Source organism: Agelaius tricolor, unplaced genomic scaffold (assembly GCF_023055355.1).
Source record: "Agelaius tricolor isolate 1412-34295 unplaced genomic scaffold, bAgeTri1.0.p SCAF_5, whole genome shotgun sequence".
NCBI classification, from domain to species: Eukaryota; Metazoa; Chordata; class Aves; order Passeriformes; family Icteridae; genus Agelaius; species Agelaius tricolor.
This window is the reverse complement of record NW_027269265.1, coordinates 16,332,544-16,350,806: the sequence shown is the minus strand read 5'-3', so window position 1 is coordinate 16,350,806 and position 18,263 is coordinate 16,332,544. Positions and strand designations below refer to the sequence as shown.

Sequence of the window (18,263 nt, the reverse complement as noted above, 5' to 3'; positions counted from 1 at the left end):
CATGGCCTTTTTTTACTGTGTTCATACAGAGAATCTCTTGCCTCCACAATTTATAGGTTAATTTGCAGAGCTGAAATCAGTAAGAAATTTCCAAGATGGTGGAAAGTCAGATGCTATGTTAATTTTCCTAATGAAAAATTGAAAGCCATTTTCTAACAATTTTTTTATTATTTTGCAACAGATTTTTTTTTTGTGGAAAATAATCATGTTGGAAAATTCACACCAGATCTACGTTGTTGTATCTGCTTCTTTTTTTTTCTATATTGTGTACCATACTTGGGAGAAAAATTTGTATTTCTCCATTGTGTTTTGGATACTGGACATGACTAGAAACTAATTAAGTTTTCAAATTGTCTAATTTACTTATATTGAAATTTTCCAGTCAGTCTGAACTCTGATCAACAGCATTTTCTAGCAGAAATTTACTTGCTGTCTGGGTTATTACAAAGTTCCTAGTGTAGTGTCATATGTGTTGCTTTTACGCATTTTTGGGTTGAGAATTGACTTGATATTGGTGATAATATGTGGATGTAAATTCATCTTTGTAAATACAAAGCTTAATTAGAACCAAGGGCACAGGTGTTTGGAAAATCATTTTTAATTGGAGAAAAAACATGTTGAGTTTTTTTGTTTGGTTGGTTGAGTTTTGTCCTTCCCAAATGAAAAATGATAGAGAGATTTAAAAAGACAAAAAAGGAATTAAAAAAATTAAAAATTAAGTGAAGCATGAGAAAAGTTTGCAGCAGTAATCTTCTTAGGTGAACCTGGATGTGCCTTGTTTTTACTATAAGTTTACCATCAACAAAAAGTCCCTGGAAAAACAGCAATCGGTAGGAAACTTCAGGAAGCCTTTCTCATTCCAATTAGAGAATACCTTTCCCAGTTTTCAAGTGATCTTAAGAGATTTATACAAATTCACAAACATACTGTTATGAAGCTCCTGTGTGCCAGTTAGATTCATGACTTTCAGAGATGGTACAATTTTTTGGATCAGTCATTGCTTTGTGTAAAGAGATGCTTCTTTCACTTGGGAAGGTTTAGGCATGTTCTGAAGTAAGTAATGTTTGGAGCTGAGATCTGTGCTTGGCTGACACGCTTTTAAAGGGAAAACTAGGTGGAAAAGCTGTCAAATTTAACTAGCTACAATAACTTAGATGTGATTCCTGATGGTGTAGTTACAGACTCCACTCTGTTTAAACTTGAAAAAGTGTTTTCACTGCAGCTTATTTACTAGGACATGTGGGCTGCCTGCACTATGTGCCTTTGGAAGTTCTGTTTCAGACTAGTTCTAGCTTGGTCCTGTGGATAAAATGCCCATTATTACTTGGAGCACTTTTGATTTTGTCCCTCTGGTTCTACTGGTGTGATTCAAGGCTGCTCCATGTTGCAGACTAAAATTGCAAACCAAAAAACACTAAGTGGGGTCAATCAGTGCATTTACTTCAAGATTACACTTCTGATCTAAAGGTAAACACAAATGTCATTTCACACTTTTATATTGAGCTCCTCTCAGCTGAGAGTGTTGCAAATAGGACTCCATTTTTTTCTGTAGGAAGTGCTTTCTCTAGCTGCTTAGGGAAATACTTGTTTCTTCTCAGTGCTGTGATATGTGTTGCTGGCTTTGTTCACCAGGACACACTATCTGTGTGTGAAAGTAATTATTGTGAGCATAACATCTGGAAAGACGACTGGCCCAGGAATGTGTTGAAAATTAGCAGAGCTCTTTGTTGTAGGGCTGCCACTTCATTTTCAGAAACATTGTAATCAAGCTCTTTTGTAATGATACCTTGTTATCTCTGAAATACTTGGCATGCTTGGCTTCCAAATATCTGTGGAAACAGAAAAAAATGGGTGTATGAAGTAGCGAAAACAATTCCTTGCAAAAAACCCCTCATCTTCTTGTTTTACAGCCAAGTGTTGTGAACAGTATGTATGTAGACCAGTGTTGCTTTCTGTAATAATATTCTGTAATATTCTTTCATTATTGGGGGGGAGAGGGGTGCAAAATACACTTTTCCTCAGTTGTGTGGGTTGCTGCAGGAACCTTTAAACCTAGGGCTCACAGGAGTGGGTGGTACCACTGTTAAAACAACTGTGCTGGGGTCTTGTGATGGGACAGAACAGCTGGTATTGAATAATGGCCTAAATGGGAATGATCATTTTCTTCCTTGCAGATGTACTAGGGAGCTACTCAACAGTTGGAAAACCATTTGTCATGAGCTATAAGCATACTTCACTGTAAAATCTTTATCATTAAATATTTTTAATTATTATTTTAGAGTGGGTGGTCAAAACCAAAACAACAGAACAGCAAAAGTACTTTCAAAAGAACTAAAAAAAAAATACTTTGCATCTTCTAGCTGTGTATTGATTGTGCATTCATCTAAGCCAGGTGAAGTGAATAAAGTCATCATTTCCTGAAAAAATAAAGTCTCACTTCATTGAGGTTGCTGCTAAATGTACTTGAAAGTCTTAAAACACTGCCAAGTTACAGCATAAGAGTAGACTTCTTTAGTCCTATGTGCCATGCAAGTTCCATGACCCAGAACAGTAGGAGCTGAATGAAAAGGCCTGAGGTAAAACCAAGGCCGTATATACTTAAGACTTATATAAAAGTTTAGAAAAGCTAGAAAACCAAAACACACAAGAGAAGCCAATGCATAATGTGTCAAGTAAGCTGCTTTGGCCATGGTGGTTCCAAAGTATTCCAGGCTAACTGCAAATGGCCACTGGGCTTCTCTTGTTAACCCAACGAACCCCAGAATTACACACTGCTCTTCCCCAGAGTCTCAAGCCTGCTGCCATGTAATGAATGCAAATATCACTCCCACAAACCATCTAGCTAAGCAGTTTCAACTCAAGACGTCATGTGGGGAAAACATCACCACTAATAGAGCCAGGAATTTTAATCTGACACACATCCATTCAAACTCAGCAAAGATAATGGAAAGGCAAGCCCTCCTCCGCTAGTAATTAGGTTTTCTTGGAAATGAACAAACATAGCTGTGCCAGTGGTAAGGCACTATGCATTCTCAGTTAAGCATTTGTTTGAGTAATTCAGGATCCCAGACAAGATGTATTCCCCAGCAGAGGCTCTATTTTTTCTTAAGGCAGTTCGGTTTCTTTTATTTATGTTACTGAAAAGAGAAATGGCACTGCCTATGTGTAGCAGCACCAAAGTCAGTCCAATTACACCCACACAGGTCAGAGCTGGATCCACAATTTTTTCAATCAGTCATCCATTGACCCTGTGTATGGGATTATGTGCTGAGGATGTTACTGGCCTAGGCCATGCTGACTTGTTGGACTATGAACCAAGCTTAGCAACTTCAGTACAGAGAGTAAAAATTAACTATCCAGGAGTCTCTAAGTAATCCAAACTGTAACAAATTAGGCAGGAGCCAGTATAAACTACTACAATAGGATATTTTGTAGAATATTTACAGCCTTGTTAACAATTAAAGAGAGAAGTGAGCCAAGAAGTGTCATTTACTGGACAGAACAGGTAAAAGATAACTGTTTTAAAAAACATCTGTGCAGAAGTATACATAAGCAGAGATAAAAAGGTCTTCCCTGTAAAATTTGTAATTAATCCTCAATGGTATGTAAGAGTCTAGAATTAGAAATGACCCTGACACACTTCAGTAGTTTTATGCATTAGAAGTTCCACAGCCCCAAGCTATAAATGGGACTAAAGAGCAAAGCTTAGTCTAAGATTCCTGGTGAGTTGATGACATCTCAAAATTCACAAGAAAATCTCAAGTTAGAAAGGTGTTTCATAACTCAAGCAAGAAAATATAGTTCTAGAATATATACAAAAATAATAAAGATGTTTGGACTCAATGAGTTCAATTAAACTAATAAGTAGCCTCATAAATGATAAAAGTATTGTTAATTTTTAAATGTTTAATATTAAATTTCATTGCATCCTGGTGCACATTGGTTGAGACAGCTGAAATCAATCCAGTTAAAATCACTAACAAAAATTCCTGTTAAACACATCTTAAATCCCAGAGTCTTTGCTGAAAGAAAATTACTGGTGAAATTGATAGGAGCTGGTTAGTAACTGTTCTTTACAATGTAGCTGAGTAACTTTGCTGGAAGATGTACCTGATCATTTCCTTCAATGTGATCAATGATTTTATGCAAAACAGCGTATTTTAGTAGATCTCAAACATAGCATCATGAGTCAGTGATGGAAACTCCTACTTGGATGGAAACACAATGGAAATTGATGGGAGCTGGTTAGTAACTGTTCTTTACAATGTAGCTAAGTAACTTTGCTGGAAGATGTACCTGATCATTTCCTTCAATGTGATCAATGATTTTATGCAAAACAGCATATTTTAGTAGATCTCAAACATAGCATCATGAGTCAGTGATGGAAACCCCTACTTGGATGGAAAGCCCAAGCCAAAATGGCCACGATATTGATTGTGATACTCTCACTTAGCCTAAGACAAATTCGTCATCCTGCTTGAAGGATGCCTCATGAACTGTATGAATAGTGCCCCATTTACTTATGGCCCAGTTATAAAACAGTTTTGTTTTATGTACTGAGATTGCATTTGCAATACTGTAAATTTTTAACAAATGGCAAGGTGTGTACCAGTCTTCAGTGATGACAGTTCTTGGATATTTCTCACCAGCTGATTTTGGAGAGCTGTCCAAGGGAGGTCACTCCCTTGTTTCTTTTTCCAGAAGTTTTCTTTTACCATTTCAAGATGGTGTTGTATGCAGATAGAGAGACTTAACAAATCGAAATCTTCTAAGTATTGGTTTATTTAAACTTCTGCCCAAGTATAGAACAATAAGGCATGGAAAAAAATTGCCATGTTCATAGGCTGGGTCTTGTGCTTCTGTTTTCTGTTGCTACATAGAATGTGCAAGTTATTTTTACCACTTGGATTTTGATATTTTATTAAGGTGAGAGGGTGGGCTGTTTTTGTTGGTTGGTTTTGTTGTTGGGGTTTTTGTTAAATTCTGGATTGGTAGTAATACATTTAAAAGAGCAACATGCTTGACTTAATTTTGCTTTTAATATCAGCTATGATTTTAAATAATCTTAATTCTTCCATGGATTTTCATAGATCTTGGCAGACTTAACTATAAGAAGATTCTAGATGAGCCTGCAGAACTTGGCTGAAAGTGACAAGGCCAAGTATAGTTTAAAGGTACCCTGGAAAATGAGCTGATATGCACAATTGTAAACATCCTTCTGGGATCATCTGCTCTGCTGAAAGAGGTGTAATTGAGCCTGGGATAGTAATGGGAAAGCTCAACTGTTTCTTTCCTTTGTCCTGCAGAGGGAAAAATGAACAAAATTAAATGGCTTTTGACATGGCCGTTGATATTTTTGCTGTTTACCACAATTCCAAACTGCAGCAAACCACGCTGGGAGAGGTGCTTTATGCTGACATTTGTCTTGTCCACTCTCTGGATTGCCTTGTTCTCCTACTTCATGGTGTGGATGGTAAGTGTATGTAGCAGGACTTCATACTGAGTGAAATGTGCATCTCAAAGTATGTAAAAGCCTTCTGTGCATTTGTCTAAGAAAGGCATGTAATTGCAGTGCAGTCTCTTCAGCTCATACAATAATTATTATAATTTTAGATTTTTGCTGCCTTTTATTCTGCAGAAATAATTGGGCCTTTACTGTATAGGGCACAATACAATACAGGAAGGTAGTGGAGAACATCTCTATTTTCCTCAAATGCCTGTCAGGCATTTGAAAACCGCTTTATGTTTCCTCTCATGAAAGATTGTGTTTTCTGTATACTTTTTCCAACTTTCTATATAATTTTTGCATTGTAAAACAACCCTCTAACATAGACTGTGTCTAAGATATTAATTTGCCAGCCAAAGCCACACATTTGTATCATATTATATGTCCTTTGGAAGGTCATACTTTGTACCTTGGTTCCATATATAGATATTCCCTTCACAAGTGAGAGAGGTGCTCATTAAGGCTGCAGCGCATACTGCTTTCAGAGGCAGCTGGGCCACAGTACCTTGTTACCACTCTCAGCAAGAGAGTCATGCTGACTTCTATTCCTGGGCCTCTGCTTGCCCCTGAAGATAAGGCTTGTCAGTGGAGTTCCTAAAATACACCTTTTCTTTGCTGTAGGGTCCAATTTTCCTCATGTAATAGACTGGCAAACTATTTCAAGAAACCAACACATAGCCTAGAAGACTTCCATCCTTAGCAGTCTCAGCAGGGAAACAGCTGTCTGTCCCTGGGTCAGTCCTCTCTCTCACAAACCTGGTTCCTTTTCAGCTGCCTTTTCTTGATGTTTTTTCAGCCCTCTTTGGATGTTCCAGCTAAATACAGTTTCCTGTCTTTTCTAAGAGCTCTGCTGCAATCTTCAGTGATTCCTTAAGCTCTTTTCAAGCTGCATCTGGAATATCAGGGGATAGTATACCCAGACGTGCTCACTTCAGGATTATATGAGAAGTCACACAAGAAAATAGTTCCCTCTTCATGTGTTAGGTTATAATAAGTTCTTTATATCTCTACCACTATATTACAATATAATATTGGTTGCAGTCCTTTTGAGAATAGAACCAGTGAGAATCCTGCCATTTGTGGAAACCAAAAAACACCCCAAACCCACAGATTTTACTGTAACTCTTAAAACAGCAGTATGTCATGTTAATACAACAGGAAATGGAGATTTTGTTTGTCCTCAGAATGTTGAATAATAAGACCCAAATTACTTTTCCTTTGCACAGGGTTGGTTTTAGGCTGGTTATTCCACAAGTATTTAATTTGCAGAAATGGATAAGTATTCTGAGTCTATTCCTGTTAGAGTCCACACCAGAAATCAAAGTTAAAGAGTATGCTAAACTGGCATACTCTTCTCATTGGAATGAGGAGACTTTCCAAATATGATAAGTTAATCTTCCTTCCTCCTTGTTCAGGTGACTGTGATTGGATACACCCTTGGGATACCAGATGTGATCATGGGCATTACTTTCCTGGCTGCAGGAACAAGTGTCCCAGACTGCATGGCCAGCTTAATAGTAGCAAGACAAGGTACTGTGTCTGCTGAAGCATAAGTGCAATCTTACATATGTAAGATTGTTTCCTCCGTACACAAATTGTCAATGCAATTTTATAATTCCATTTTAATTTTTACTGTTTGAGAACCTCATGAAAAGCCAAAACAGTTTGCTAATTATTGTGAACCAAAAAACTATCTTTTGCTAGAATATCAGCTATTAAAAACTACTTTGAAGAAGCAGCACTGACCAGCAGTTCTCCATGTAAAACTTGTACTGATTTCTAGAAGACCTCTCAAATCCAGGGAAGTGAAGTGCTTTGAGAGGATCTGGCAGAAGCGTTGTTGCTCCAGGCAGAGTTCTCATCCAAATGCAGACCTCTTTCCCACTGGAACGTATGAATAGCTGCACTGGAAAGAGTTTTGGATTACTGACATCTGCATTCTCCTCAGCTGTCCATTTCAAGTTGTTAAAGGCTTTCTCCTTTATCTTTTAATTTTGTTTGAGTTTCATCATGTTTCCTTTTTCTATTTGTAAAATGCTGGTAGCAGCATCCCTTCCTATGTTGTTCTAATGTTGTTGAAAAACATTAGAACTGACAGTGTGATCGTCTGCACAGCAGTAGAATAAGAAAAAGACCTAATTTTATTCTTTTCCATCATTTCAATTCCCATAGCCTTATTTTATCAGATAATGATATCTCCAGCACACATCATTGAGCAAACAACAAGGGCTTTTCAATGATAAATTAAGTACTCAAAAGCCCCACCTTTGTAATTTGAGATAGGAGTAGTGCTGTTAAATGTTGCTTGCTTGAAAAGTGTTATATATTTAAAGTAAATAATTTTCCATGTTGCATTATTTGTTGTGTGCAGAATATTCTCACAAAAATAGTACAACAAAGTCTTCAGAATTATTATGGAACCACCTTCCTACTAAATTAATTTTGCATGTGTATTAATTTAAGTGAACAGGTTTTTTCAAGAACAAGGAAAATGTTACATTTTTAAATTAACAGACTGCTTCTTTAGATTAGTTCTTCTGTTATACTAGACAAAAATACTGCAAAGATTGTTTGCTCTGAAAATTAAGGTAAGCACTAGATTGACAAAAAGGGGCCCAATGCCCTTAAAGACTACAGGGACTTTGCACTGCTTGAATTCAAGGAGTTGTTCATTGACAGAATGGAGACAGGTATAGATGGGCACTACCATCATGAGATCCAAAGCATTACCTTACAGATCATGTATTTATGGTATGGTACTGTCTGTCTGCACTCTGTTTACTCTGAAACTATATTTGGGACATGTCCCATTTATGTCAGCGTTCCTTTTCAGTTGCTTCCTTTCCAGTATTCACTTAATGGAAGTGATTCAATACTTAGGCCAGGTCTAAGGGAAGTTAGCAGGGACAGAAAGAATTTTGCCTTCCTTGTATGCACTGACACTGATGCAGAATGAGATGCCAGCCAGTGGTGGGCATTAGAAGTAGATTTTGAATAATACTTAGTTACCTTACCACCATTTACCTTTCTTTTCCTTTCCTGTAGTATTTTACTGTTCTTTAAGTGAAATCATTACTGATTAAGCCGCACAGAAGTGCCTAATATCTTTGACTATCAACTGGTTGGTTATTTCCAGGATCTCTTTTCATTCTCATGAGATGAAGGTCACATATCCACATAGTAAATCCAATACATAATCTTCAGATTCCCTGTTGCTGCAGACTACCTAGAACAAGACTTTGGCATAGACCTCAGGTGCTGCAGGCTACCACCCACCCTCTAAAGGCTTTGCAAGACACAAGGAAGGTGTAGTTGGAGTGAGCAATTTTTGCACACTTTTTTCAGAAGTCAGGCCAATGTTAGGGAAATTGTCTCCCTACCTCAGATACTCTGACCAGTTCAAGGGGGATTGGATCAAAGTGGATCATTCCCCTTTAGTTTCCTCCAGTGCACATAGTAATGGCCATGAATTTTGATTTTATCAAAGAGTTGTTTTTTGTTTTTATTTCTCTGCAGGCCTTGGTGACATGGCAGTATCCAATACAGTAGGGAGCAATGTCTTTGACATTCTGGTGGGACTAGGTGTTCCATGGGGTTTGCAGACCATGGCGATCGATTATGGATCAACTGTATGTATACTTGGCAAATCTTTCATTTGCACTTTTATTCTATTTTTTAAAAATCCTAAAAGGAAAGCATGCAAATAGAATAAATTTAAAACCAACCTGTTGATCATGTTATTATTTGCTAAAAGAAGGTGTTATTTCTTAGCTAAGCAACCCCGTTAAGAAAGCAATTTGTCTTCAACAAGCTGCTGTTAATTTCCAGTTTGTCAACTGGAGTACATACACTGTGGAGCAGAAAACTGTTCCCGTGGATGGTTCATGGCTCTGTCATTTTCTTGCTACACAACTTCCAGTAAACCTGTCTCCATGTACCTCAACGTTTTTGTACCTAAGACCAAATAACAGCATATCTCTCTCTTCTGAGGATTTTTTACATAAAATCTGTTATAAATGCTCACTTCTTTTTTTAATGGAGATGGGATTACTTTACATTTGGTTTGATTCCTTAATCTTCCCATTCTTCATTAGGATACATCTGTTACGGATTTGCATAGTTTAAAATATGTAAGGCACTGTTCAAAGCAGAAGGTGGACTTTAAATCAGTAAATTGATTTTTGATCTCCAAAGCACAGTTATATGGTCAGCATTTTAAAAGTATTTTCTGATTTCCACAGGTTAAAATTAACAGCAAAGGATTGGTTTATTCAGTTGCACTTTTGCTAGGATCAGTGGCACTAACTGTAAGTATTAGAGCATCTACAAGTATTTCAATTTGAAAATACTTGTTAGGTATTTGCATGTTACAGAAGGATAAAATAGAAATACTTAGCATTGATTTCTTCTAGCACTACCATGAGTTGAAGAGCTACCATTATCCTCGGTGAGGACTGCAATCTGGCATTTGGTGCAAGAGATGCTGGATATGTGTAGATCCCATGGATTTCAGTGGCAGTGTTGAAATTTTTGAATTCAACAGTATTTCTGTGGTCCTATGTTCATACCCCTGGCCTGTCTCTAGGCTGAGACAAGACCTGTTGTGCTTCATCACCTTTGCCCTTGTCTCTGATTTCCAAAACCAGCCAAAATCAAGTGCTGTAGCCTAAACCCTTAGTGAAGACTGGTCTGTGAGGACTGTGAACCTCAGGACTTGGACGAGACATGCTAAATGTGCCTCAGCATGAGGCACCCTTGTAACCCATGACTTCTTAAGGTGAAACAATAATTCTGTTTCAAAAGTCAATTTTGCTGGTACTTAAGGTCTGTTCCTGCTTGACTCCCAGGGAACGCTCTGTAGGAAGAATCAAATTCAGGTATAAGGAATCAAAAAGGTATAAAAATATCCACTTCTACTAACATCTTTCACTGATTGCCTGTGGAGGCTTTGTAGAGGAGGTGGTCACCACTGGAGATTTCACACTCTTGCATGACTAAGTCTTACAAAGCTCCACATCACCTGTGCATGACTTAAGTGGTAGAATGGCCAGGGCTGTTCACTCTGCTACTAACTTCCTATGTATCTGATCTATGAGGTGTGAGAATGTGTTCTTTCATTTCTTATCCCCAGCCTGCCATACTGCACAGTGCCTGTGAAACAGCACTGGTGTTCTGTGCACATTTGTATCTGGTGTTGCTGCATGCATATTGTTAATCAGCATATTGGGAAAAAATGGGAGGATTATGCAGAGGCATTACTCTGCTAGCTCTTCATGCTTTTCTGAAAACAGTCCTTTCCTAGCAGAAGCCAGATCACCTGAGTTTGAGGCATCTATTACAGTCTCCTTTATTTTGCTGAGTACCCTGATTTGCACAGACCCTCCCACAGCAAACTCAGAGGAAAGTTGAGCAAAATAATAATTCAGAGGCATTGAACACTGGAAAATAGATGCCTTCATGAGGATTTTGTTGCTTTGCTACCTGTAACTTGTAACCCCTTAGTTCTGGAGCTCAGCAAATAAGTAGAGCACCTCTTTCGAAGGTGTTGAGAGAATGGGCATTTGGTGCTGGTGTACTACTGGGACATAAAGGATTTGTAGGGGAGCACTTGAGGGAGGGACATTAATTTAGCTTAGTTCATTGAATATTTTGTAAAACAGTTGTAGGACAACTGAGACTCAGAGCCAAGTTAACAAGGTATGTTGCCTTTCTGATCTATAAAATACTGAGAATATATTTTTGTCTTCCTGCAAGACCTCTAATTCAAAAGACTCTCATTTTTAGCTTATAATGGTTGTTTCCAGAAGTCTCCTTCAGAACTTTATTAACTGACACTCTGTTTGCTTGCAGGTGTTTGGAATCCATTTTAATAAGTGGAAACTTGACAGGAAGTTAGGCATCTACGTGTTGCTTCTTTATGCTATTTTCCTGTGTTTATCAATAATGATAGAGTTCAATGTCTTCACCTTTGTCAACTTCCCTATGTGCCGAGAAGAACTTTAAACCACAGCAAGGAGAGACACTGAAATTCTTCTGATTACACATGCTGTAATGACAGGAGGCATTTCACATTTCTACCTTCTTTCCATCAATAATTTGAGTGTCATTCCTGCTTAATCAGCTAACGAGCACTTTTACCTATATGGAAGGAGAGCATACCTTTCTTTTAACATGCTAGCTGGAGGCAACCAAAGCATTTTCCTCCTCTTTGGATATTGCTGCTCTGTCATAAAGCTACATGGATCCTACACAGAACTCTAGAAGGACCCATTCCTGGGCATTCTGTGGTTTTCTTTCTCCTTCTGCAGACAATCAACCACCACCATCAGGTTTAGCAAGAGGATGGGAGAAAAATCTTTATAGTTCCTTTGGTTTTGACATTTACTTTCCATGGAAGGATAAGAAGCAAGTTCAGATCCTTTCTTGGCTCGGTCAGAATATTTAAACTACAGGACCAGAAAGTCCAAGGCACATATCATGGCATGCACTGTTGAGGATCATTTCCCCCTTCAAGTGCTCTGCTTATAGAGAAACTGCACTGACAGTTTTTGATGGCAATGTTGGATATTTATCGCTCTGTTCAATGAACAATGTGGCAGAGAAAGAAGAGGAAATGGTTGTATGTTGTATCACTTGTGATGATGCACACTAGAAGTCAGAGTAACTGCATACCGAAGAAGAGAATTTACATGCAGAAATTCATACTTGAAAAATATGTTTTATTGTTAATGAGGAATGCTGTATACATAGATATGAAATGACATTTGTGGAATATTACACCACAAAAGAAACTTTGCATTGGCCATTGTAAGCCCATTGTGTAAATTTAGAAGAAGCTAAAGAAATAAAATATAACTGGGTGCTCAGTAACTATCAGTTATTGTTATCAGCTGGGAGTAGTAGCTGAACATAATCCAGACTTTCTGACAACAAAACCCACCCTGATTATGATTTGGTTTGATTCAGTTTGATTGGTGAGAGGAAGAAGCTTATTTCATCAGTCAAGAAGCTGGTGTATTCTTCACCATTTTTTCTTATTCCCAGAAGCTTAATGAAGATGAATGTCTGACACGGAGCAGTGCAGATAAGAGTCACCCTGACAAAAACAAGTCTGTCAAGAGAATATGATCCTTGATTTGATTGCATGCAAATTTTGAAGCATGATATACTTCTTTTTAACCCTGAGTAGAAGCCAAGTTTTGATATCCTTTCCACCAGCATAAATCTGATACAAGGAATTACTCTGGATATAATTGACAGCAAGATCCGGCCCAGAGTATTAAAATAGCGGGTAACATTCCACAATTTAGCAGTGATATAATTGTAAATCACTGAGACAGCATATTTTGAATTGCTACTAAACTTTAAAAATATTTTGAAGCTGTATGTGAATGATCACATAAAGTTTCTAAAGAAGCACAGTTACCTTTATACATAGATTTTTAAAATTTTTTAATGTTTATAAACCAACCAAACCTATCAACTAACAGTTGATGTGTTTTTAAATGTATTAATATTTTCCATTAAGACTAAATATTAAAATATGTGTCAATGAGAGTATACTATAAAATCTTAGCAAATAAGCACTTACTCAGAAAGTTCCTTCTTTTGACATATATGACAATTATGTTTAGCCAGCTGACATGCAGAATACTGTTTACACCAGGCAATGAGTTTACAACTAAAATTATTTCTTAAATTATTTTAGAATAAATTAAAGAGTGTATGCTGCTGCTGGTGTTTTTTTTAAGAATTGGGTCCATTCAATGTGATTTTAAAGTGAAAAAGAGCAACACATTTGTTATTTGCTTTACATTTTGTTACAAATGTCAGTATTAGTATCCATTTAGGTTTTCTTACCTTAATTAAATGATTGTGTCATTAAGCTAAGAACTAAAGATGGACACAATTACAGCATTACTAAAATGCTTTATTAAATAGTCAAGAATGGCAGTAAACACATTTTATCTCAAATATGCCAATGACCCCATTTCCAGGCATTCACGACGTTTTTGCTGCAGTATAAAGCTGAGGAGATGGAATTCATGTTCATCTTGGAGTCTTCTGTTGCAGAAAAGCTGTGAAAATGCAGCATAGTGCTGCACCACTGTAGGAATATCCCTCCCTAGTATTCCTCTCTCCCCTGCTGTCTTTCAGGAGGACAGTTTACTGCTGAAAATCTGGGGATGGCTTAGATATGAGACTGAAAGGAGCAGAGAGGGAGTCTGAGTAAATGTGTTTTTCCTGTATTCTGTTTTTGTGGTCTTGGAGAACTGTTTCCAAGCGAACATTTGCTCTCCTGTGCACAGTTCAGGCAGCTCAGTTGTCTTTACATAATAGAAGAGTAGTTCCAAAGTCTGGTTTTGAATGCATAGTGATCAGCTGAGTTGACAGGGATGAGGGCATCAAAGTTCATAGTGCCAGATCTAGAAAATTGTATTGTACCTTCAGATTTCTGAGCCAGGAAATTTTGGAAGAATATGGGCACCATTTTTTTCTGTAGCAGCTGAATTTCTGTCCAAATATACATGAATTTTCTTTGTTAATTCTGTAAGTCCTTCATACATCATTTAAAATTGCTCTGCCTAATCTGAATATCACCTGCTCCAGAAAACCTTTATTGTTTTGTAGCAGAAACAGTCTCAGAATCCAGAACAACCCTTACAATGTGTGGCTAGTTCCTGTCATCTACAGCTCTCCCTGAAACATAAACTCACTTCAGGACAATTTATATTGAACTCTAATGCTGCATTCCATGGGGTGTTCTCACCTGCATCTACTGCTATGAGACAAGTATCATGCTGTGCTTATCATCATGAATACCATTAGTAGGATTCTCCTTTGACACCACCACATGACCAAGGATGTATTGTTTGCCAAAGAATGATGAGATGCCGTGTCAGGGCTTTGATGACATATAATCACATCAAGTACTTCAAGAAGCTCCTAAGTAGTCTGTGTCCATATGCTAAAATAAATAGTTATACACTAAACCATGCAGGTAAACTGAATGGTCCAAGAAAGATGTGATTGACAAATTGTTGTATTGCAGATAAACCCACATCAGAATGTATCAGTAATTCAGGAGGCTATTGCTGAGTAATAACAGACTAGTGCCTTTCACATGAATCCAAAAAAAAAAAAAAGAAAATAAAAACATTAGCTTGCGTGGTCAGGAAACCCTTAAAAATGTTGCCATTTTCTAGTCAAGAAAAGGAATGATTTGTGCTTGGCTCTCTGCTGTTAGCACAGCTCTATATTGCAGCTGTTTGGATTGTATCTGTAAAATTTTGCAGCCATTTTGTTTCATTAACCATTGCAAAAGTTATCTGGCTGAGTTTGGAATGTATGTCACAATGTTCTGTAAGTTAATGTTCAGCTCAAGAGTGAAAGGAAAGCTGGTGGATGTGAGAGAGAAAACTGTTAGTGTGATCTGAAATTTGCCAGCATACTAACACTGAAAAGTAACACAACTCAGAAAAAGACATCCCATATCCAGCAAAGCTTAACTTCAGTAGGTTGGATTCCATTTTAAAGCTAAGCATCTATGCAAGTGCCTTGCTGGATTGTGTCCTAAGATGACAGCAGAGTATGGTTTCTGGGTTTCTTATCATAGTCAGTTCTTTCCATTGGTTTTGTAGTCTAAAGATTTTATTTCTTTGTCAAATTAAAAGATTTGACTAGAATCTGTGGACTTCTGCTCTGCTGATACCACTGTAGATTTCCACTCTTATAAATAAGAGAATTTGTTCCTTGTCTCAGACTTCTCAACTGTGCATCTGCCCTTGTGTATGAGCAGGATGAGTTACAGCTGGCCAAGGAGGGCTTAGAGCAGCTCTTTTGAGCTGCAGTTCCCCTTGAGTAGCACAGTCCCACATAGACCCATGGAGTGTAATTCTCTCTCTAGCAAGGAACTGGGAGTGTTTCCATTGTGTTCAGCAGTGCTTGATTCCATTTATTTACCATAACAATTGAACTGCATTATAAAGTATTGCTTGAGTAACGATTTCAAGCTCAGGATCTGCATGTCTAAATCTAAGGAGCTCCAGGTATGGTTATCTTAATGTCTCTTTGATGCTCTAAGGGCTTCTCTCTGGGCTGAAGTCTAACCTAGAAGAACACCTTAAGTCTTCCCAACAGGTACAGCATAGTCAACCATCTTTCTCCTGGCTCAGTCTTTGGTGTGCCAATTTTATTTTGTTTTTATATGCTTGCTGCAGCTGCAACAAGCAAAGTTAGCTTCTGGTTTTAGGTTATATTTGTAAGCTTTCTGTCAACATGTAAACAAATGGCAAAGGTCTTTACTAATCTAATACTTAGCAATTATAGAGAAGATTCTATTCTGTCTTTGATTTCCCTTGTGACTCTGCTTTAATTACACTTGTTTCTATTATGTGTTTGCTCTAGGTGCACAAATGCCTCATGAGTTTTGTTGTCTTCCTTTCTTGCATTTCTTTCAATTTTAATGCCATTTACTTGTGTCCCACTGTTAGTTGGTTTTGGTAGAGTTCTTTAAGCTGTAGAAATACTGTATGATTATTCATGCCAAGGAAAGATCAGATGTTATGTAATATGAAACAGACACTAAAATAACTCTGATAGCCAGGTAAAACCAAAGAATCTCCTAATTGAAGTACATTACCTTGGAGCATAATGTTCTGTCATTGCAAGCCTCAGATCTCTCTGTTATTTATGTTTAAACATTCAGAAGAAAATCTCTGCAGCTCATGCATTTGCTGTGCAATTTTCTTTCTATTTCCATGAGTCTGAATGCCACATTTTTCATTTTGTTAGATGGTGACATTTATGTGATGGTTACACAGGTAAATGACAGTGTTTAGTTGCAGCAATTCTGTACCAAACCCGTTATTATTCCATTGAACCATTTGGAAAAGTCTGTATGCAAGTGATCAATGTCCTGCTGAAGAAGGGAATGTCATTCCACTGATGTGTGCATTCCACTTTCTGACCTTCTGTGTACATGTTTAAAAGCCTCCTTTTCAATAACTTGAGCACTTTTCTCACATTTTCCCCCATGTGAGGTCCTGATGGTTTTTCCCCAGAGTCTGTGAAGTCCTGTACTGTGAAGTCCCCTCCTGACATGTGAGATGTGTGGCTGCTTCTCCACAGCCAGGATGTGCAGTGATTGTGGCAGTTTGTTCATCATGTGGTTCTGCTTGCTCCCATTCAGTGCACTGTCTGAAATGGATAACTATGGGAAATTAATGCCATTTGGATATTTTCTTAGAAGAATTGCCAGTTGGAATTTAATTCTGTTTATCTTCTTCACTTGCACAAAGAATATAGGCAGTCATTGCTGTCCTGTCACTGAGATGGTCTTGATAAACTTGAATGACAAATAAAAAGATTGGTTTACAGCATTAGGCATGGTAGCAAATTCTAAAGGGTATCAGAATATGTGAAAACCGGACAGAAATCATCTCTAGAAAGATTAATAACAACTGAGATGCTTCCTTTCAGAGTTTTTGCAGAAGGATTATGGCCTTTATTCATATACCAGTTATGTATGCAAAGAAAACTTGTAAATCTCCTTCCCCAGCAACACCTGTGTTTCAAATGGCTGTTACTGCAGCAAAGTTATGACCAAATTCTTGCCTTTGTGTTCTTGGGGGCGGTGCCAGTGTTCCTTAGTGTCCTGGTAGTTGGCACAAATTACTATCAGTGGAACTGAGCAAAGAATTTGGCTCATGGTATCTCCTCCATTGCAAGAAATTCTTTGAAATCATTTATGGTCACTAAAATAACTTCTGAACCTTTTAAAAACCTGTGTTTCATATTTGCAGTGCGCCCTTTAGAGGTGCAATACCTCTTTAACTATTATGAAAACTTTCTAGAACTGCTTACTTTGAAAACAGAAAGGGATGGGTTTGTAAACTGTAAATAACAGAAATCTCTCATGTTACTTATTTTTTCAATGACTGTGACCTTATGCACTGTGAATGCTCTGTGATATGGGGTCCATTGTACAGATAAACATGTCATGAAATCCAAATGGATTTAATGTGATAATTTGTTACAAAATGTTGGCATGATATTTGATTATTTTTGTTGTGAAAATTTTAAAAAATAGTTAACTCAGCATTTATAAAGATTATAGCACTCAGTATTATAATGCACTATATAAAAATATGTACACTATCAATAAATTATATAAACAAGAATGTTTGCTGTTTTTTTTTCTCAGATGATTAGTAGATGTGAAACATTCTCATATATATTGTTGAAAATCTAAAATTTCAGGCATGTGCCTACACATGTTAGCTTTTTGGAGAAATCTGGACCCTGCTGAACAGAGTGACAGAAGGCCCCACATTCTGTGTATTCTAGGGAGTATTGCCTGGATCAAGCCAATTTTTGGAGTGAGTTAAGTGTATTGGTTTGATTTGCAGCAATTCTGAAACACACAATTTGCTCTTTTGGGATCAGAAAACTGAGAGCTCAGTTTGCTGAGAACACAGTTTGCTGTACTGAGGCACTGATCCAGAAGCAATTCTGGCAACCTTAGAAAAAGCCCTGATCAAGAGCATTTTGGCTGCCTCATCCTGTGATATTTTGGTGTCCAGCAGGTTCACACTGAGTACTGCATGCTGATGAGAGGCTGGAAATAAGGTCCAAAGGCCACACAGTACTATTTTCCTTTCCCAGTTCCCTAGGCTCTGGAAATACTCCTTACCCTTGATTTCCCATTCCAGCATGCCTGCAGCCACCTCAGGGTGTGTGGAGACTCCCAGTGTAT

At 37.6% G+C, this 18,263-nt stretch overlaps 1 protein-coding gene across 1 annotated transcript in view; it reads left to right on the top strand.

The window, feature by feature from the left end:
- SLC24A4 (solute carrier family 24 member 4) overlaps window positions 1–17,688 on the top strand; it is an 84,444-nt gene extending 66,756 nt beyond the window's left edge. Inside the window, exons 13-17 of the mRNA XM_071426588.1 lie at window positions 5,307–5,473; window positions 6,922–7,036; window positions 9,023–9,135; window positions 9,748–9,813; window positions 11,357–17,688. Of these exons, the coding sequence (XP_071282689.1) occupies window positions 5,307–5,473; window positions 6,922–7,036; window positions 9,023–9,135; window positions 9,748–9,813; window positions 11,357–11,509 (614 nt within the window). The 3' untranslated portion in view covers window positions 11,510–17,688. The remainder of the gene's footprint in view (window positions 1–5,306; window positions 5,474–6,921; window positions 7,037–9,022; window positions 9,136–9,747; window positions 9,814–11,356) is intronic.
- The last annotated feature ends 575 nt before the right edge of the window (window positions 17,689–18,263 follow it).